The sequence below is a fragment of the Rhinolophus sinicus genome, chromosome 16 (assembly GCF_057876585.1).
Source record: "Rhinolophus sinicus isolate RSI-liver-muscle chromosome 16, RSI-T2T, whole genome shotgun sequence".
In the NCBI taxonomy this organism is placed as follows: domain Eukaryota; kingdom Metazoa; phylum Chordata; class Mammalia; order Chiroptera; family Rhinolophidae; genus Rhinolophus; species Rhinolophus sinicus.
Window position 1 is genome coordinate 97,261,035 of NC_142516.1, and position 23,282 is coordinate 97,284,316.

The 23,282-nt window shown below is 40.6% G+C and overlaps 1 protein-coding gene across 3 annotated transcripts in view; it reads right to left on the minus strand.

Annotated features, from left to right (window-relative positions):
• The window catches only part of STARD13 (StAR related lipid transfer domain containing 13), a 494,577-nt gene that overhangs the window by 191,859 nt on the left and 279,436 nt on the right, over window positions 1–23,282 (minus strand). The window contains exon 1 of one of the 3 annotated variants that reach the window (XM_019736521.3): window positions 21,337–21,689. The exons of the other annotated variants lie outside the window; for them this stretch is intronic. Within the exon in view, the coding sequence (XP_019592080.2) occupies window positions 21,337–21,460 (124 nt within the window). The 5' untranslated portion in view covers window positions 21,461–21,689. Of the gene's footprint in view, window positions 1–21,336; window positions 21,690–23,282 lie in introns of those variants that run through there. 3 annotated transcript variants of the gene reach the window in all.

Below are 23,282 nucleotides of genomic sequence, written 5' to 3' on the forward strand. Positions count from 1 at the left end.
AGTTTGGCTGAGAAGTTAAACCGCCAGGAGTACATTAGAAAACGTATCTCATATTTTCATTTCCTAACAAATGAACCAGAAATTATATTTTGCAACTTGGCATGTTTTATTTTATTTTTTCAAATGAAACTTGAAAACTTATATCTGTTCTTAAGAATGTTGAACATGTTAAAATATGAAAAAATGCCAGAGTTTAGGAATGGCCTAACAGCTGTTGCTCACGCAGATGTGATGTAAAAGCTGCAGAAACATTATTCAGCTATTCAGAAATAGGATCTGGAAAGCCTTCTATTTTGGTACACACGAGTTGATTTATTTCCCTCTTTCTAAACCAGGCCTTCTAGAAGTAAAAAAGAGGAAACTGCTATATTTAAAACTTAAATCAATACATGCTATGAAAATGTAACATAGTTCACATTTGTACTATTTCAACTAATATTCCAGTTTTTGAAAGATATACAATCCACTGTAGACATTAAATTGCTTAAAATTCCATGTCATTATGAACAAGCAGTAGTAAAATTGTCTTACGAGATACAAAAACAAACTTTTCTTTTTTTAACAAACTTAGAGATGGAGATAGAGACATGGGGAAGAACTGTAACAGAATAAGAGAATAAATTTGAAGTCCTAATATTTTTTCTTTCAGCCCGAAGATAAGTAACCCAAACCAGAGCCACCATGGTGTACATACCCCAGAATATAATGTGAAGAGGGTCCCCAGGAGGTGCCACGCTGTGTGAGTGACACCCACCAGCTTTATGACACCCACGCAAGTTTTATGAGATCTTGTATTTTTCAGCAACATCCACAACACACAGCGAAATGCCTTGACAAAAAGAGCACTCAACATACTAACACAAATACTTCAAAACACTATCTCCAGTCTCCAGCTTTCCCATTTTCCTATACTTTAAACTCGATTCTCTGGCTTTCAATTAAACTAATGCCAGGGAGGAATGGGTTTTGCAAAAATTATGGCCAGAGGTGTACGTCATGCTCTTTAAGAGACCACTGGGCTCGACAAAATGGCTCCCGTTGGAAACGGCCACTTACTCCTTGGGCCCATCTGATTTCTATTCTGATGTTATTCCCTTTGGTCTGGCTTCACAGACTCCACTAAGGAAAAAATAATGACACTACAGGATCTTCTTGCATTCCTCTTGGGAATTTCATAAGTCTCTTTCCACAGCTGACAATCACGCTGACTTGGGTGGGGGCAGTTTAAAAAAAGTGCCATTTTTCACAACAGCTGAAATAATTTTCTGCCAAAGCCTATTTTAAATTCAAAGTGTGTTTTCTCTGTATGTGCAAGGCAGCTAAAGGTCTAGAGATATAATGTGACATATGAATTTAGCACTCTAATATGCACAAACAGAACAGATATTTTTATGCACTATTAATGATAATAATTACTATTGACTCAAGTAAGCAAATCCATATTTGTTTTCAAGTGAAGTGTATTACTTGAGAATATTTGAAAACATTTGCTAAAGGGGTGTGAACAGTGCAGACTCTCATCAAAATCCATCTGTCTGAATCTATTAACTGGCTTTTCCCCAGCCTGGCATTCCTCAGGTCCCACATAACAAAAGCTCCTTATGCCAAAAGTGAGAGCTGATACCTAACTTAGAAACTAGGTTGATTTTATCCTGAATTAAACATTCTAAATAGATTTTGTAAATGTGTATCTTTATGACCCAGCTATATCAAACACAACACCAGAAGCTGATGTTGAATAGATAATTAGAGTTTGAGCTTCAAAGTCAAGGTACTCATCAAGACTGTTTTTCTATTAATTAAAAAAAGTCCTTCACAAGTTGTTCACAAAAAACAACTTAAAAATACGTAGGCTATTCAAGGAAAGGGGTATTTAGTGTTCCATCACCTTCTTCTCCTCTATTGACCTCACTGCTTTCTGTTTTTTACTCAATGCTAATGAGGAGATATTATATGTGATTTTTGTAATTTGTATGTTTTCAAGGGATTAAGATGTTTGGATTACTTAAATTAAAAAAAAAAAGCTCTCTATTTCCATCTTTTAAAAAGGTTCTTTGTGTCTTTTGAGAACACTTAAGTTAGTAATAAATACTTGCAGACTGAGCATCACATACTGATCCCTACGTCTATGTCACCTTCATCCCTAACAGCCTCCCCTCTGGAACTGGGTGCTCCTTCTCCACTCCAGGCAATAAATGTCATTCCTACTTGGCCCTGGGTCTGTTTTGCTGCCACGAATTGTTTTCTTCCTTGTATATCAAAAGCATACAGGGCATATCATACATATATTTTTCTTCTCTCTTTTGTCAAGTCAACTGAAAGGATTCTGACCCTACACATCAGAAAAGTTTGCCATTAGTTTGCTTGAATATCATAGGCACTTGCCGTGCTTTCTGAACACATCACGGGCACAACTTTGCTTGTAGCACAACTGGCAACACTTGGTACGGATGCTGCATAGTGAAGGTGCCAATTAACTCTTATCTCTGGCTTTCATCCAACCTAGAGCAGCTGACATATCAGGCCTCCGTAGCCCCAGAAGGAAAGAGGATGTGTGCTTTTCCCAGACACTCCAATTGCTATCTTCAACCAATGCTATGTCCCCACATACCACCTGATTATACCTTACACAGAGAGGAAAGAAAATGAATAAAGAAAATTAATATGAAATCTTGGCATAGCCTAGGATTTTGAATCCCTTTCTTCACAAAAGCTTTTTAAGCGAGGTACTTTAAAGAATTTTAATTTTAATCCCCTTCTCTTGTCCATCCTGTTATGGGCTGGGTAAAACTTTTCAAGTGTGACACACCCAAAAAGGACAGAGAAAGAAGGGGGGAAAAAGAGCCAAAAAAATGTACCCACTGCCTCCTGAACTGTCTGACACATAACTTATGGACCTTCGAAATGCATCAGCAGTCCTAGAAGCCTGACAGTGTCTCTTTTATTGACAGCAGGGAAGTGAAGCTGTAAGAACATAATTCATTAACTCATGAAAAGGGCAAAGGAGATTTAGCCTCATCTTCCCCTCCTCCAAAAACACAAGCATTACATTTCAATGGGGTTAACTAGAAAAGCTTCCTTTCAGAACAACTGTAAAAAAATCACAGGATGTATAAAGTCATTTGAAATAGGTAAAATGAATAAACAGGAAATTCCCTGCATCCCACCTCGCATTACTTTAGCTGCCCCCTATTGCCGAGAGAGTCCTGAAGAGCTTTATTAATCCAGAGCTTCTAGGAGAACTTTCTTCACCCATTCAGACACCACTTTTGTCCACCAAAGTTTTACAAAGAGGCCATCAAGGGAAGAGGCTAAATTTGAAATGAAATTCTATTCTGGTGTATTTCAACAAAACAATGTAAACCAGACACAATACCCTATCAACAGAGCTCTAATTTTAAACTGCTGTCTTTGGTTTTCTTCCTGTATGCAGACATTGAGGGAAAGGAAAGGAACCCATATTTAGAGCATCTGCCACCATGTCATAAAATGGGTGTTTTGAAGGGGGTCTCACAGATCAACAGTCTCCTAATTAATTCTCTGGAGAGCATCTTTAATAATGCAGGTTCCTGAACCCCCATGTGTTCAACCTGACTTTCTAACCAGTGGGTCCCAGAGTATGTATATTGAAAAAGCACCTCAGGTGATTCCTTTGTACGGAAACTTGAGAGTTAATTACATGACTTGGTCTAAATGCTTTCACACAGGTTATCTTATTTAGTAATTTAAGAATATATCTCGCCTTAGTTCTAGTATTTAATTAGCACTCAAGTGATGATGTGTATAGTTTAATTTGTATGTTTATTCTCCACCTGAGCAGAAATAGCTGTGCTTCTCTCCCTCCATGGATGCTTCATGGTTTAGCACATGCACCTTAAGGAAAGCCAGCCCGGTCCATGAGATTTTGCTTAATTCCTAAGCTTCTATGAGCTTTAGTTGTATCACATGAAAAATGAGTATAATGCTGTCCTTGCCAGGCCTGTGTTAAGTATTAAATACAATAACTTGTATGCCTGGCACATAGTTAGCCTTTGAAAGTTGTAGTAGCTATTAAATTTTTTGCTTAAAAAGAACAGTGCATCTAAGAAATAATTATATATTTATCCACAAATAGTGCTTCAATCTTACAACGCCACATTAAATATGTGATTATAAAACAATGTTACCCTTTAAAAATACGTGTAAAAGTGACCCATAAATCTTTGCGTGCTTTTTATAATCAACATGTTATCTTTATAATCAACATATTAGTTGTATAATTATAAATAAAATTTTTAAACAGGAGGAAATCTGTCCTTTTAAGTACATATTAGTGTTGCCGATTTTTTTGAACTTTGAGAATGGATTTGCTCTTTGAAATATTCAAGCGTCTCATGGTCAAATCTGATGAAAAGGAGGTGATTGGTGGACCCAAAATTGACATCCAACCAAAAAGGAGTGAGACTCATTTTCTTGTGTGGTTCATAAGCTGGCCATTCCCAAGGAGAGCTTTAAGCATTGCTGGGATAAAGAGGTGGGCTACTAATGACAATGTCATTGAAATGTAAGTATTTCAGTACATTTTTCAAAATCTGTCTTATTTTGGTTTAATCATGTCTAAAATATCACATGTTTATTTTTTAGATACTGTCTCCACAGTCTTTCTTGCATTAATATAATTAGTCTGTAGAACATTTTTTTCCTACTATAAAGATTTCTGTCTATGGCTTGTAGATTAAGGAGTAGGCAGGTAAAATGATGACAGAGGATGTGGAGTGACATAGAGTTGCCTCTAAACGAATACGTACAGAGGTTTGAGGGCTTGTGAGACAGATCAACCTGGTTCTCATCTTTGCTTCTCATATCCTCCTTAGCTTTGTGAACATGGGCAAAGAGTCACATACATTTTTAGAGTGTAAATGTCTTCATTATAAAATGAGGATGCTAATAATAGTGACTCTACACATCATTAGGAAGAAATAAAATAACGCATGTGACATTCTTATCAGTCTCTGGCACATGGTAAGGACTCAATCAATGTAGCTCTTGTTGGCTTTGCTTGACTATTTTTGAAAGGTTGACCAAGAAAGGGTAAGAGGAATGGGGTTAAAGGATAGATGGGAGTTTTTCTCTGACCATCTCAACGATCTCTCTAATTTAGCTCTCAATTCCCTTGAGGTCAGAAGTACAGTATTAATATTCCCTACATTCCACATAGGGGACTCGGGTCACAAGGAGATTTCTAGGGGTGCCAGTAAGTTATCAGTGGAGGTAGGAATCCAATTCAGCATTGTTTTCAGTTGGGTTCTCCAACAGTTCACTGCCTTTCATATGCAGATGGTTTCTTATGCAATAATGTAATTCAGTGCTTTTCAGAAAGAATGCCACAGAAGGGCTGCTTCATGTGTGTTGCTTTGTTGTTGCCCTGGTGACATTTGAAGAGCCCTCAGGCAATCAAGGATATCTGAGGATTCCAAAGAGCAACTCCTGGAACAAAAAGGGTGAGCGCTACAATGCAGCTGTTCAGTGGAGATTCTGGAGTGGTGCATGAATTGGGACTTTTCTTCTGAATTCTTTCCCCATGTCTCTAGTCAGTATGTCAGATAAACAAGTCCAGCTTTCCATAAGAGGCTGAGTTTAGGCATAATCACAGAACTCAACTGTTTTTCATGAAACCTTTTTAACCTTTTTAACCATTTACCTAAAACCATTCTGTATGTATACTAAAATAGGAGAATCATAAGATCTCTTATAAGAATTATAAGAAGTCATTAACATGGGTAGGTTCCTTGAAAGAAATAATTTTATCTCATTCATTTTTGTGTCCCCAGTACCTGGTACGCAATCTTGCATAAAGTAGGTCATCGATAAATGCTTATGAAAGAGTAAATACAGCCTTTCAGCTCCATTTGGGACCTTTTTAAGTAAACATTGCCCCAAAACTCAGAAAAATTGATCAAGACGTCGTATTAGTTTTACTGTGGAAATTACAGATTTCCAGGTCTCTAATATACCACATGTACATTGGACACTCACTTTCACTTTAAACTTGCAAATTCCAAGTTCACTCCAGCACCAATACTTGGAGTGAAGAAGACCCAAGACGCAAGGCTGGAAACTCGGAATTCACAGGAGCTCCTGTAGGCTCTGCTAGTTTAACAAAAGCCATCTTTAAAAGCCACAGAAGACCTCAGGTTCTTTGCAATACCCAGGCAAGAAAAGAGGCTCTGACAGTTATTCCTTCAAGTTGCAGAGCCAGGAAATTTACAAAAGATGGATATAAAAATAAACAGGGGCCGGTGCCCGGATGGCTCAGTTGGTTAGAGCGTGAGTCCTGAACAATCGAAACGGGTTGCCAGTTCGATTCCCACATGTGCCAGTGAGCCGCACCCTCCACAACTAGATTGAAGAACAATGACTTGACTTGGAGCTGATGGGCCCTGGAGAAACACACTGTTCCCCAATAAAAAAAAAAAATAAAAAAATAAAAAAATAAAAAAAACTGAGAAAGAAAATCGATAAAGATGACACAAGATTCAAAAAAGTTGAAAAAAGAAAAAAAGAAAGAAAAAAGGACTTGCAATACTATGCCAAACACTAACAGAGAAAGGAAGATGGATTCATGTAATCCTAAAGTCCCAAAGTTAACAAGGCATTTATAGACTACCTAAGGCAGCACCGGAAGCTGCGGATGAGACCTGCAAGCTCATCATCTCGCCTCTGCCCACCTCTCCAGCCTTTTCTTCACCTGCTGTCCTTCTTGACCTGAGGTCCCAGGCACATAGAATAACTACTCGTGCTGCCTCATGCCTTTCTGTTTCTTTGCAAGTGCTTCTTTGCCCCCCTTCTTACAGTGTAATTTCTCTCTTTAAGGCCCAACTCAGAGGTCATTCCTGCAAAGCCAGGCAAAATTCATCCCTCCATCCTCTGCTCTGCCTCTGCATCCTGTGCTTCTTCTATTACTATACTTTCCGTAAGTCCTTGAGGGTAAGGCTTGGTGTCTTTTCATCCTTTTATTCTCAGTGCAGAGCATGGCGTAGTATTTGGACTATCATATTCATTAAATAAGTGGTTTTGAATGGATGAATGAATCTAGCTAATTCTTCCTATTTGCATAAAAAACTGTGGGCCAGAGGTTATTCTCTCCCTCCTTTTAATTAAGCAATTGGCTCTTATTCGACTAACAGCTAAGTATTTTTATTTTTTTTTAATAACTGAGACATGAGCTAAATTTGATACTTCCGGGAAGCCTCTCGAAAAATATTCTGCTTCTACTCTTGGCCTCTATTGTCTTTTCTTTCCAAATTTACATCATATACCAGATAATTGTTCACAGCAAATCATACCCAAGATCATACTGGGACTCCTTCCCAGGCTACAGAGGACCTGACTATCTGCCAAGCCCTTTTCCTGCCACTCTTGTGCTCAGTCACTGTATGCCAAGCCCCACTAACATCCTTGCCTTTCTCAGACTCATCTGTGGGCTCCTGCCTCAGGACTGACCCAAAGCCTGTTTCCTCTCTGGCCCAGATCCCGGAAGGTCTCTGCTTCAATGCCAGCTCCCCAGAGAGACCTTCTATGACCACTGGATCCAAAACAGCACTCCCTTTCATTTCCCGGTTTCTTCCCATTTCTTATGTTTCTTCATAATGTGTTATTTACAACACTTACATGTTTTATAATCTGTCTCCCCCACTCAAATGGAAGCCCAATGAGGGTATTGATTTTGTCTGTTTTGTTCACCACTCAAACCTCAATAGCCGAGACAGTGTTTGGCATACTAGGTACTTAATACATAGGTGTTGAATAAGCTAAGTAAATGAGACATTGGAGTAAAAAAAAAACAAACTCATTTTTTTTTCTCTCTAGCTCTGTAATTTTTAAAAAAATGATCAAAAGGGAACACTTCTATGTGAAATAGATGAAAAATCAATATTTAAATTACAACTCTGCTTTCTCCATTTTCCGCACCCTAACATGTGATTACAACAGCGTTAGTTTTCTTTAGCTATAAAATGAAAATTTCCAGTTCACCTTGGAAGAGGGATAGAGGATGGGGAAAGATTATCTTGCTCAACACCACAGAGCTGACAACTGCGCCAAACACCTAGGGATGGGATCACAGTAGGGCAGGCAGGGTCTGGGGCCACCAGGGGTGAACTCGACACTGAGGAGGGAGCAATCAGATTCCTTTCATATCCTTTAGTCACTGAGCAGCGACTCATGGGAAAGGCTTTGCTCTGGAAAGTAAGGTACCATTTTTCCTTCAAGCAGTTTGTACCTTAGACTGATTTCAGATATGGGCATTTTGCTTATGAATGGGTGGCCAAGAATGAATTCACCTGTAATCCCAAAAGTCACAGTGTGACGTGGAGTTGGACTCTAATCTCAAATTGATCATTAATGAGATGTGTGACTTGGAATAGGTTAATTGAATTTCTCTGATGTGCAATCAGTTCTTATAAGATGAGTGGCTTGATAATCTGCAAGGCTTCCCTGTGCTCCAACATTTCATGTTTTTAGGAGTTAAAAGAAAGAAGAGGATAGAATGTTGGTTGGCATTTCCTCATAATATTAAAGATCTCAAATAAATAAATATAATATTTCTATCAATACCATTCACCTTTTGAAGCTTGCTAGGAAATGATTCACAAAAGAAGTAAGAAAAGGCATTCGTTTTTTATTTCTTCAAAAGCTAGGTTATTTTACCACATGGATAGTACAGTAGGAGGTAAGGGATATTTTTGTAAATGTAAGATAAAGTTTCTCTATTATAGTACAAAAGACATCTTGCTTGTGAGAAAAGAACCAGACTGAAACTCTCAGCAGAATGAACAGAAAAGCAGGAATCTAAAGGCAGATGGGACTCCGCACTTTACTAGGTGTGCTGGTCTCAGCCAAATTCCTTCACTTACCCCGTCTTTAAAATGGGGATGCTAATCATGACCTCAGTGTCTGGCTGTAATGGTTCCCAGGACGACATGTGGACAAGAACGGACTCAGGGCCTGGCACACATCGCAGGCCCTCATGGTCCTCCCACCCTCTCAGCCCCCAAGGGGCACCACACACATTGGGAAGCAGGAGGTTGCTGCGAGGGGGGGATGGGAATAACCAGAATGGTGCTGCAACGAAATCATGAAGTGCTTGAGGCAGTCCTTGCAAATGGGAAAGATCTAGGTAGGAGATAAAAGTTTTAGTGCTGGAAGACGTTGCATGGCACAGGCACAGAGCCTGAAATCACCGTGAGAGTTTAGAGCCATTTCCAGTCACTGGTGAGAGGACAGAGCCAGGCAGGCCATAAGCAAACAACAAAAATCACTTGGGAGGCTTGTTAAAAAGACTACATACTACAAACTCCCCTACACACACACACACACACACACACACACACACACACACACACACACACACACACACTGCCCCCTAGGGATGATTTTCATTCAATGGTCTGGTGAAGAGTCCAGGAGCCTGTGTTTGAAAAAGCTTTTCCTGTGATTCTGATGCTCAGTCAGGTTTGGGAGCCATGGGATTAGTTCACAGCAACTGGCTGCCGATAGCGCAGCGCTCACACTGGGCAGCAGGAAAGGGAGCAGCAGAGCAAGCACTGCGGTAGGAGTCAGGATTCAATGCAGTCAGCCCTCACCGGACTGGGGACCATGGGGAGTCACATCATCTCTCTTACCCTCATTCGTCTCATTAATGGAGTAGAGGTCAGATCACCTCCTCTGCCTACCTCAAAGGACTTTTGTAAGAACCTATTGATTTTAAGCCACTGTTAAATTACCTTAATGGAAAAACACTTCACTGTAAAGTGTCACACAAATAATTCAGGATCATCATTAGTCATCGTCATTATTATCATGGGGACCCTGGGATGACAGAATGCCATGGTCAGCGCCCATCCATTACACCCTGTGGTAAGCTTCAGGCAACCTTGGAGGCAGGACTCTGAAATGGGTTCCACATTGTCACGACGACACCACAGATACCCCTTCCTAAGTGCTAGACTGGGATTATGGTGGCTCCGGAGTCACCAGGCTCTCCCATCTCTTACAAGTCACACAAATTGTGCCACTCTCATAAATCGACACAGCTACAGGTGACTCAACAAGTCACTTGAGCTCTCCTAGCCTTGGTTTCCTCAGATATAAAGTGGGGATGAAATTGTGTAGGCTGCGTCCAGCAGCCAACAGCCAAGGGGGGTCAGGGAGGTGGAAATTCAGCACAGGATCTGCTCACCCTGCTGCACGCCCATGGGGCTGCATTTTCTTAGGGGAGGATGCATTTCCTAATTGTTTTCTAATTAATGAGCCCAGAGAGGAAGGCTTTTCCTAAATCTGCAAGCTGCTGTATCTGCTAACGGTGACCCTGGTAGTACCCACCTTAAAGCTTGGGCATCTAACGAGAAAGTGCATTAAGTCCTTAGCACAATGCCTGGCATGCAGCAGGGTCCAATGCAGGGTAGCTATCAATATTATAATTATTATGAAGTCATTCACTCAACAAGCATTCATTGTGCACCTTCTGTACCTCAGCTACTATGCTAGGGCAACTGGACTGTCCGCAGCGATCAGATGTTATCCTCTGCCTGCAGGAGATTATGCCTGGGGTCAAACACATATGAGGAAATTACATTTGAGTATTGATACAGGAGACCAAGTCCAGAGTGATACCTAGAGTTTCAATTTCTGAATTCCGATGACTGTGCTTTAAGGTTTAATTTACTCCGACAGATTTCTTATCTAGAAAGTAAAACTTGTTGGGGTTCTCTGATAAAGCTGTTTACATATCTCACACTTCTTGTGTGTTCAGAGCTGGGCACACAGAATGGGTTTACCAAGCCACTGTCATTTGCTTCTCTTTGTGGACCACCATCTGTGCCCACCGTGGTGCCAGGGCAATGCTGTCAGACCGGTCTACTTTCTTACAGCGTGGCCTAGAATTGGCTGATGAAGGGCAGAATCACCTACTTATTTGTGTTACTGTTTAGAACTACGCAAATACATCCTTGTTTGAAGTAGCTTAAGAACAAATGAAAATGCACACGTTCTTTTTATTCAATTGCCCAGAAATGCTTTGCATTGAATAATGAACTTAACTTTCAAACAAAGGAAAATATCTCTCTCTCTTTTTTTTCACATTATTAAGTGGGGAGGTCTACGTATAGCTTTTGTTAGCAAAGGGGATTTAACCTGTGCAACCTTCTGAGACTAGATGCTGGTCAGCTTTAGTGTCCTTCACGGAGACAGATGGACATAATGACAAAATAAAATGTTGGCAGGTATGTGCTGGAAATCCCTGGTGATAAATGACAGGCTTTATTACTTACTATCTCTCCTAATTTCCTTTTCCGAGTAAGTAGCTCTAGGTGAAATCTACACAGGAAATAGTCTTAATGACTTCAATAGCAATGGTTTAATGAATTAATCTATTATGGGTATTGCAAATAAAGTTTTAAATAAGAAACAGCTTAATTAAGTTCTCAAAACAAACCTTGGATCTGCAAACGTAGCATACCAAGAGTTGTAATTTGTCCCAATGTCCTATGTCCTATTTTACCTAAGCACGGTAATACTTAAACAAACAAACAAACAAAAAAACACACTAAATATTTGCTTCAATATATGTAATGACTAAAATATAATCATTACAACTATAAACAACAGGGGTAGTGTTATTGCTTTATTTCATAAAGATGCGGTCAGACTCGATAAACAATAAAATAAAGCAAACACACTTTCTCTCTTAGCAGATCACCTTCCCCAAGAGCAAGGGGCACAGTGCTTCAAGGTCCCTTGCAGATCGAGTGTCCTATGATTCTGCATGTCCCTTATCTTACTTAAATAACACCGAGTCACCAGTGAAGGTGAACTCATAAATCAAGGCAGGATTCTACAAGAAGCTGGTTTTCCCTCAGTGAAGGGCCAGCTACATCATTCGCCAGGCCCAGGACAATAAAAATGTGGGTCCTCCATTCAACGATTATTAATAATTTGAAGATGGCAACAACAGAGAATTAAACCAAGGGAGGGACCCTTCTGAGCATGGGGCCCTGCCTGAGTGTGGTGCAGGGACCGTTGAGATCCTACAGGTGTTTGCAGGCCCTGGACCCCTAGCTTATCCCCCTCCTTGTTCCTTCTCCAGTTCCTGCAAATGTAGTTCCAATACCAGAAAGCTGCAGTTATATGTCGCTGCTGTTAATGAAAGCTAGGTAACCAAAGCTGCCTGGGGAATGACACTGGCAAGCATCCTGGGGTATGCTTCTGGGCTTCTGCCCTCTCTCCATCAGAACATCCTATAAAACCCACACAGAAAGGGAACTAAAAGACTTAGGGCATTTAGTCTCCTTGAGATGCATGGTCTGGTTTTACAGAGTCATTGATCTTTAAGCTAAATGGGACCTTAGAGATTATCTAGTTCAACTTCTCACACTTGAATTAGGTCTCCATCAAACTCCATTCAGGCCGAGGACTCGGGAATGAATTCTCGGTTGTATAGCTCTAAGCTGATGGTGATTTTGATGAACAAACCATAACTGATCACCTTCCAGAAAGACAAGGTCGTAGTACAAAAAGTGATTCATGCTATAACACTAATGGATTTACACAAGACGCTGCCAACCATGCTACCAACATATGTAGTATTTGAATTTTAAATTGCAGCCAGAGCAAAGAGAGGGAGGCTACTGTCTTGGCACTTGGAAATCCATGAACATGGGCTCTAGATGGATTCATAAGACACGGAAACATGGTAGATGAATCCAGGTTTGAAGGGGGTGGGTGGTTTAGGGCTGGAGCTGAAAGCATCGCTTTATCAGGAAATACGTTTCTGCTGCTCTATTCTCCATTTACATGTAAGTATGTGCTTGTGTGTGTGTGTGTGTGTGTGTGTGTGCATACATACGTACATGTGATACACATATGTATTTAAAATAAACTCTCATCCAGCTTTTATTAGGGGACAGACATTATATCAAATGCTTGAAAAATATTAACTCATTTCATCCTCATAACAACCCTATAAGGTAAGTACTACACTTCTCCTCCTTTTTAAAGATGAGGAAACTGAGGACCGTGGATATTAGTTATCTTGCCCAAGGCCCCACCGCTGCAGTGATGGAGGCTGGATGCACATCATGGAGTCTTGGCTCAGGAGCTGCTCTTAACCACTAGGTTACCGAGTCTGGAATCTCCCATCACGCCCAAACACCACTAACCCCACCCGACTCTACATGGTTGTATGAACCAAAAGTTAAATGATATGCATTTACTACATTGGGTCATCTGTGCTGCTAGCACTGTAGTCATAGCTGTGGCAAATATTTATATCAATGTTACAACTGAACCGATGCTAGTTGCACAGATATTAATCACCATTACACAGTTGTGATTTTATACATAGATGCTATCTCAAATAGTTTCAATCCCTTTTCCACCATTATGGTGCTACTCTAAAGGGCTAAGAGTATACTTTTCCTTTTGTCATTTTTGCTTTGATTTAGATTTAAGAGGTAGAATCAAACACTCAGCACAAAGCCTCTCTTCTTTTTTTCCAGAAAGAATCAAACAACCAATACGTAGTTGATATATTCACAGGATGTACAGTACAGACAGCACAGGGAATATAGTCAATGGAATTGTAACAGCTGTACACAATGTCGGAGGGGTAGTAGATTGGGGGGGAGGTGGTTATAAATGTCTAATCATTATGATGTTTTTGTACACCTGAAATTAATTTAAAAAAATTAACTTAAATTTTAAAAGACAGTAGTTGAAATACGTAAGAGCTTTTTTCGGCTTATTTTCACTCTAACAATTGCCCCTCTTTTATGTCTGTTGCGTATGAAGTCTTTTCTTGGGACTAAAATGAATATGTAATTTATTTTCAAGACCATGGGCACAAATCCCCGTGGCTAGGAAAGGTGAAACCCATCATAGTTTTTGGAGAGTTCTGTGATAACTATAACTGTGTCACCCGAGAGAGGAAAGCGCTACCTGGCCATCTCTGTGACGTCAGGTGACAACGCTTGCCTTTTCACGCAGCAGGTTAATATAACTTATACTGTTACACTCCCAAGATATTCAAATATTTGTACTTTTAGGACATTATTATAATGATAAATACTAAATTTCGCTAGAAAATGCTTTAAGGAACCTGGGAATATTTCCACTTTATCCAGTTGGAGAGAGGATAAAAGCGTATGATAAGATTTTTCCAACTTAATATCATTGCTGGGAAATATATTAATTTTCATGGGGTTGCAGAAGGATTATCTCTATTGTTCATTTAATTTCCTACACAGGAAGGAGAAAGAGTAGTCAACAAACACAGTATGCCATGATGAAATATAGATAAAATGTTCTCTAGGACACCAAATAACAGAACCATAGGATTCTGAAATTTTTATTTCAGATAAAAATGTTATGAAGGAAATATTCTGCCTGAGAATGTCACATGGCTTGACACAGCAGATATACAAATACAATATTGTGTAGTCATGGAACATTCTATAGTGTCCTTTTGCAATTTCTGGAAGCTTGCTCTATTTCTGGTTAAATAGATAAGTTAAGTGATTTGAGCAGCCTAATAAAATTTGTGTGCTTTGCCAGGATAAAACCACAGTACTGAATTAATATCCTGCACTACAATCCCAACCTGCTTTGACAAGGATGCTGCTATTTCATGGCTCAATAAATACTTATTGACTAACTACAAACATGACAAAAATGTTTGTCCTTCAACTCGACTGTTTTAGAACTAAACATTCAAAGGTTCTGAAAAAAAGCCCAGGAATGTTGTAACAGTTTCAAAACACTGTTGTTTTCATTTTGCAATATCACTAAACTTGCAAAAGGACAGAATAGAAATATACTATTGCATGAAACTCCAGAAAACTACAAGGTCTTCAAGCAATTTTTTTCTTTATAAGTTGTTTTGTTCAACATAAGATTTAAAAAGCACAAAGGAAGAGTATATATTAGATTGGTGCAAAAGTAACTGTGGTTTTTGCAATTATTTTTAAGCTTTTAAACCTCAATTATTTTTGCACCAATCTAATATTAATTTCATAGACATGTTTTCCATGTCTAAATGATCAAATTGGTGACTTCCAAAAATTGTATCAAATGGTCTTCTCAAGGAATTCCAGCAAACTAATGGGGCTTGTGTCTCTTATTCAGAGTAACCACCAGCAAGTAATGTGAACATGGTCCTTTCTCTGCTCTAGTTCCATGAGGAAATTGTGTTACTGACAAGGGTTAGCTAATAGCATATTGTAGATAAATTAGGCCAAGCTTAAGTTACTTTCCTTACAAACACAAACATTTAAGATGTTTTAATCTATTTTTCTCTGAGAAATCGCCCTTCAATCATCTTTACTGTGAACAAACCGTAATGGATAAAGGTCAGTAAATATATGCAATCCTGGAAAATTCAATATATAGAAGCTTTCTTACAAGTTAAGCTTTGTTTGATTAGACTACTCCTGGATATAGTGGCACTGGAGAAGTCACCTTCCTAATATAAAGCTCTTACCCCATTATATGTGGGACCAACAAGTTATTGTAACCATAGAAGTATTCCTGCTAAGACCGTTTTTATTTAATTAACTACATTGTAATTTTTTTACATATGGGGGCAACCTTGGGAAATATTTCCTTCAAATGATTTTTTTTATTTTTAGTCTGCAATATTTCTAAATTAAAAGGCATATTTTATTAGTGAGATGTGTTTTTTATGAGTTTTTAATTCATCAACAGTTCTAGGACCAAATAAATAAATGTGTCACCAAAGATTATTTGATATAGCACTACTATTGTTCTGCTATAAGAATGCTGAATTTCAGACAGTGTTGTTATTTTTCTAATTCCCCAGAAATTTAGCACATGTACAGTATATATAGTTCACACTCAACTATTGTGCTGTAAATAAAGGATGCCCTTGGACTTGGTCCTTGGGGTCTTCCTCTTATCTATACTCTCCTCTTATGTAACCCCATCCGGTCCTAAAGTTTACTCTATAGTGGTCATATGTTAACTCCCAGACTTACTTCTCTGGCTTTAATCTTTCTCTCAAACCCATACTTGTAAATACAACTCTTTGACTTTCATTTTTAGATGTCTAATAGGCATCTTTGGCCCAATTTGCCCAAAGGAAAACTCACTCTTCAACTTTATGAAAAAAAAAAAGTGTTCCTTTTGCAACTGCAGCGTGCAAATCTGCGAGTTTTCCCCCATCTCAGCTCATAGCACTACAAACCTAGGAGTCTTCGATTCCTCTCCCTCATTTCCAACAACCAATCTGTCAGCATTGTTGTCTCCACTTCCAAGACATTTCCAAATCTGTCCCCTTCTCTCCATTTTCATCACTATCCGTTCATCACAGTCCGTTCCACTGTTTCTCTCTCACCTGGACCACTCCAGTAGTAATTCATTCAGGTCTTGTCGCTCCTCTGCTTAAAATCCTTTGCTTCTTATCACATGTAGAATCAAATCCAAACTTCTTGCCCTGGCAACAAGGCCCAACCTGATCTTATAACCTGACCTTAACCCTGCTTCTGACATCTCCTATCACCTACTCATACCATCTTTTTTCATTATTCTCTAGGCACACTCGCCTTTTTTTCTTTCTTTCCCTGTAAAATGACAAGCTCATTCCGACCTCTCTTAAGCAAAACTTTTCTTAGAGCCATAAAATACGACCTTGTACTAGACACAAACTTCTGCGAGTTATCATATGGCAGTTAATGTAAGTCAGTGATTCTCACCCTGGACAGTCCTTGGAACCATCCTTGGAGCTTTAAAAAAACTGATCCCCAGGCCCCATCTGAACTTAATCAGAATCTCTGAGAGGCAGGCAAGGCGTTCACGTTTCTGAAAGGCTTCAGATGATTTTACAAACAACTAAGGTTGAGAACCTGGTATAAGCCATGTGCTCTCTTTCTCTGATTTAACTGTATACTTACTTGACTTGGATTTTTGTTGTTGTTGTTAATATAAATCAAATCTAAATGTACTCCCTTTTCAAGAGATGTTAAAAAAAAACCAAAAAAAACCTGACAGAGTAGGATGACCTGGTCTTTACAGTAAAGTGATAATAAAAGGAAGGGCACTGATATAATAAAACACATAAAAAGGATCAGCCAGTATCATCCTGTACTTTTTGATATCATGGAACACACATTTAGATTTTAATATGGAACTTTTTTATGGCCTGTGTTCTATTCTTGATCCCGCTCTGCATTCAAGTCCCAATCTTATGTTTACATCACATCACAGGATGCTGCTGTTGACTTTGAGAATGAATAAACCTGTTTTAACATGACAAGACCTCACGGAAATTAGGTGGAATTAGCGTTTCTAATGAAACTCAAACTTTTCAGTGTTTTAAGTTAGTTTACTCTTGGCAGCAATATAACTTCCTGTGTCTAAGAGAAATTATTTAAAATGAGACCATAAAAGAGATCAAAAGACTTGGACATCAGTTAGTTCACAAGCTACCTAAATATTGTGACAGGAGTAAAAAGGAATCAAACATATGGATTACATTTCCATTAAAATAGAGTAGGGTTTTAAAATAAAGGAGCAGAAAGCTTTAGAAAACTCATTTGGATTTTTTCAGACCTTAACATTTGAAAAATGGTTCAGACAGCTTACAAACACCAAAAGCTAAAGAGTATGCTTCTTCCTAGACAATTTAATAATGCCATAAAAGCTAAGAATTGTCACCAGTGATGACCGATTAGGGACCTGGGGAGTCCAAAAAGACCGGTCACTCACCCTTCTTGAAGAAACACTATTTAGGCTTGACAACAGATCTCCTTCTTGCAGCCCTTGGCTTCTCGCAGCAATGGCAGTGGGCAGGGCTCACCACACAAGGGCCCCGACAAGCTAGATGGATGGCTGCCTGTTTGTTTCAAATCTCTAGAAGCCTGTTCACTACCCAGCCCAATAGGATGACTAGGGGATGAGCTATTTTAGGTGCCAGCATTATTTTTGTCACTCCAGGAGGAAAGAAAGAGCTGTTAAGTCAGTTAAATTTGTTCTTCATTTGTAAACTGACTGCAGGTGACAGAGCATTAGAGAAAGGAGTTGAGGTCCCTATGTCCCCATAAGGCCTATGAAGGCAGCAGTGTGGTGTAACAGTAAATGGGCACAGATGGCCTTTGACTTTTGACCACCTGAATTAGAACCCTGCCTTGAACCCTAACTCTGTCATCTTGGGTATAAACAACAATTACCACCATTATTACAATAATCAACATTGAGATAACAGGTGAGAAAAACTCTTGCTGACCCTAATGAGGATAAGAGTCTTGGGAAATTAAGAAGGTATGCTTTGGGAAAAAAATGCCATAATCTGATGGAAATATGGCAGCTACTACAGAACCAGAAAGCCCAAGAGCTCCCCATATAAGTTCTTCTTTAACAATAACCCCTTTTGATTATTTTGTAATGAAATGCACAAATCCGAGCATCATTCAGATCTTATTCTTCCATTGGTTTCATTATTTGTGTCGCTGTGACATGTGTTAAGAAATGCTTTTTTCCAGTTATATATAATCCCCTCCTTCCTCAAAATGGTCACACTGTACAGACATCCACAGGCTTCCATATGTTTACACAGTCCTACTTGTCTTTCTGTTTCATCGACAGGACAGCCTTCAATGAAGAGAAGTAAGAATGAGTCAGAAGTTTGCTACAGAGCACTTTGAACACTGTTCTACTGAGTAAGGGTAAATAAGAAGACAATTTTAGGGAAATTAAAGAACTCCTAGCACAAAACCTTAATGTGATAGGAAAAAAAAATGTTTTTAAGTCGATAACCTCATATCATCTCTTGGCAGGACAGAGCTCTCTGGGGGTATATTCATACGGTTGGTTATTCCGATATTTTGAACCGAACCATATAAAGAACGCCTCTACAAATAGAGAACACTTTCACCTGGAATTGATGCCAGCATTAATAACTTAAGTATTTCAATGTCTCATGGCCAAAGTTCCATATTTTAGCTACCTTAGCAAGAAAACCCAAGAAAATCAATTTGCATCTAAAAGCTCCTTCACTGAGTTGGCTTGGTTTTGTGGCAAGCATCCCAGCTCACTTAGAGAAGCAGAAGTTGAAGCCTGCTTCACACAGGATTGTTTGGTCCCAGTTGAATAACCTGCTGGCATCTGCTGTAAGCAGAGTGGTAAGCAGATTATGGGTGAGCAGATATTAATATTCTGATTAAACATTTCAAAACCTCATACTGCTATTTAAAAAAAAATATTTGCACCACTCTGGGAGAACTCTAATACTTACCATTCTGAAGCCACTTTTAGTCTTAATTTCTATATATTCATGATCTTAAAATCTCTACCTATGATATATGTCCCAGAATCAAAACTTTTTTCTCTCCACTGTCTTAATGAAACAGCATTGTCTACAATTCATATGAATAAATGGCTTTCCTGGACGATCGGAATGGTTTTAAGTCTTTACATTACACTCTCTTCCTTCCCAGATCTCCTTTTGAAAAAGACAGAGCTGCGGTCATCTTTGGCCTCAGCTTCTAAAAAAACCCAGCACAGCCTTGGCAGCCCTCCTGGAAAGACTTCTTGTTTCCTGAAGATCCATTGATTTAACAAACCTAACAAACTTAAATAACAGAAGCTATGAAAGAGACATTTGCAGTGAGCATTCTGAAGTTATGAGGCAACAAAACTTTACTAGACCACAACAATTTCTCTAACACCATGTATTATGTAGATGATATAATTTAGCACACTATCAGGGAAGTTACTAATTGTTATTAATTGAGGTCTGCAATGCACATACAGGTCTTTATAAATTAACAGTCAGAGCTATGGGGTCCACCACAATTTATTTCTGGATCCAGATTGAAAATCTGTTTATTTTTGGGTGCTTATTAAATGGGGCCACTGTGGTGGAGATGAACATTGTATGCTGACTACGTTACCTGTTGGGATCATCTGTAATCTCTACTTCTAATTTGACAAGTTAGGTGGGTAAGGACCTAACGCTCAAGGAGATACAGGCTCTGGGTATCTACTTCAGGATGCTGTCAGGGTGATGGGGAGCTGCGGCTACATGGGTATAAGTGCAGAACACCTAGCAAACCACTTCCACAGTTCTACAGTAAGGAAAAAGGGGAGCAGCCCAGAGAGTTAAATCTCCCCCTCACCCCTGGCATCCCCTCCCTGTGTCCAGGCTTCACACTTTCTTACCTAGAACTCTCTTCCACCCCTGTGGTCACTGGCCAACTCAGGAGATACTGTTAGAGAGACAGGAGGCAAAAAAATCCAGAGACTCCACTGGTGGTCAGCTCAGGAGCCCTTCCATCCACACCTCCCCCAATTCCTGCAACATCTTCCAGCAGCTAGCACTTGGAAAAAGTGGTCCTAACTCCTACACTGCCCTCGAACTCTTTTGTGGCATAGGGCCACTTTTCCTTATTGGGGCAGCTGTGATGAGCTAACCAGCCTGAAAGCTCGCAGGTAGGTCTCTGAGGAGACTCAGACCACTCACTGCAGCTGTGGCCCTACAAGGAGACAGTTCCATGAAGCATTCACAGAGGGAAGGCCCCAGTGTGTAGGCTGGAGAGGTAGGTGCTCAGGAAGGGGCTGGCCTTCTGACCTAAGCAAGAAGTCTTAAGGACCCTTTGGCTCCCAACAATCACCTCTTCTCCTCCTCTGATTCATGGACAATGGATTCCAAAAGGGAAGCCCTCCTTTGTAACCCAAAGTGAGGAGAGCCTGATTCATAGCAGGACAGGGGTGTGGGCAGCTATCTACTTGCACCAACAACTGTCCACCTGTCATCCCGCAAATCCTACCCCCAAACATCTGGTCTCCCAGAGTTTGGCATATACTCCCTAGCCTTCTCTTGACTCCCCCGCCTACACATGCAGTGGACGTGTCCCGCGTGGAAAAGGCGAAGTTGGGAGAGGGGCCGCTTTTGTGGAGGGCCACTTGGGCTGGGCACTCATTCATTCAACGGGTTCGGGTGGACGGCGGCGGAACAGAGGCCAGCACAAGGCGAAGCGGCCCGCGAAGGAAGACTCGCCAAGGCACCCTGCCCCGGCTCCAGGCCCGCGTGCAGCGCCCGGCCCGCTGTCAGCGCGCGCGCAGGGCAGAGCCCACACCCACTGGGGCGCACAGGGTGTGCGGGGCGCCCGGCGGGCTTGCGGTCAGGCCTGGCCGCGGAGGATGTGTGAGTCGCCTGCTCCGCCCAACCCCTGGCTCTGAAACCCTGTGCTGGAACCCGAAGCGGCGATGGGGCGGTGGGCCGGCGTGGGCGACACGATCCGCGCCTCCTCCCGCCCCCGCGGGCCCCGGGGTCTCGCGGGCACCGACCTGCCAGCCGTCTCTCCCGGACGTTTTTCCACAGCCGATCCCAGGCTCTGGCGGTGGAGTCCCGCAACTGCTCACTGATGGATCGCCTGAGCTGCATTTGGAAAGGTTTCCGTTTGCTGGTCATTTTAGATCCGTCCTCATAACGACCAGCGGGCTTGCCACCGCTGCTCCCTCGTGGCCCGCAACTCAGACTCCCGGCGACTCGAGATGCCAAACGCAGGACTCTGGCTGGGGTCCTGGGACCCGCCGACGGCGCGACATGGGTCCGCCGTCCCGCGCTGGGCCGGGACGCGTTGCCACCCGAGCGCCCTGCGGTTACTCTCTGCGCTCCGTCAACTCCTCTACTCTTTTCCCACTTTCCCTGGCCCGGCGCTCCTCCGCTCCCCTCCCTTCCCTTCCCTCCCCCTCTCTCCCGGACTGCCTCGCGCCCCACTCCTTCCCAGGCGAGCTGTGTCTCCCGCCCTCCCGCCCTCGCCTAAACCTGACAGCCGGGTCCCAATGGCCCCACTTACGGAGTTTCATCCCCTCTTCAATTTCACTCAGAGATCAAGGGCTGTACCATATTCCTATTTCTTGATAGTTTCTATTTTTCAGTCTCAGAAACCGCCACCAACACAACCGTAACAAAACTTAAACTGTGCCACAGCTAGTGCCATAATAACTCATGAAGTCAAGTCACTGGAAATCAGCTATTCAGTTTTTGGTGGGTTTCTCTTTTTTTTTTTTTTTTTTCTTTTTTAAATTCAATACAGGTACTCTTGTATTATATACTATTTTTTTCTTGTATCATCAAATAATTTTCTGGCTTCAATATACAATCAAATTTAAATGGTTTAGACAGTCAAAATATATCCATTGTATAGTCATTCTGTAGGAGAATAACGTGTAAATATTGTCAAACCATGCAGAACCCTCAGAAAGTAGTTTTATATACTCTGGTAAAGTATTAAAATCTGTACGCAGTTGAAAAAAAAAAGGGCAGGTATTATGAGGAAGTGAAAGATGAAAAAAGTATTTTAAGGTATTTCAGCCAATAACAGAAGGTAGGCTTATCATTAGAAATTAACTGTGACTCCTGCAGGGAAGAGGGAGGAAATGGGCGGGCTTTTTAAGGAATCCAGGAGGAGGTGGCCCCAGACGTTTTCCTGGGATCCAAAGCCTTACTCATAGATGCAGACAATGCAACCTCAGACCTCAGAGTGTCCTGCTTTTCTCAAGGTTTAGCTTCTAAGGTGCTTGAAGACCCTTAGAGAAAATAATTATGATATTTGATGTGATTCAACAATGTGATTAATTTACATCTCAAGTTTGATGAGAGGAGCTGAAATCTTTCAAAAGGGAATTTCTGAATTATTAAACAGTAAAATTGCTTAAATCTCATTTCCTTTTAAATGTCTTTGGACCAGACTGCCAAGTAAGAACCAAAGTTTAGTCAACTGTTTTGTCCTTATATGTTGTTGTTCGTTTGCTTTAATTTCAGATGCTCCACGTGAAGTTTGAAAATTAAAGAAAATGACTCAATCCTCCCTCTATTATTCACACTACTAGTGACTTAAGGGATAAAAATCAACAGTTACCTGAAGTATTCCCTCTACAGTTATATTTTTTAATTTTGTTGTTTTTATTTTAAATATTCGAAAATGCTCACTAATGAAACACATTTCAGAATGAGCTAGGAAGTAATGAGTGAGCTTTTTGGTGCCATCCTGGTAAACCTTTGAAATTGTCAGTTATGAAGCAATAAGTCATGGATCAGAAATGGACTTGAAACTATGGCAGCCAGTTATAGACTAATCCAGATTGCTTTCTGGACCCACGCCAAATACCCTTTTGATTACATCCTCTGTTTTGTATGCATGTAGTAGTAACGAACTGCTCTGCAAGGAGCAAGATTGGTGTTATCTTGAAGTGACTGCTGTACGGTATAACAACAGAATGTTTCACAA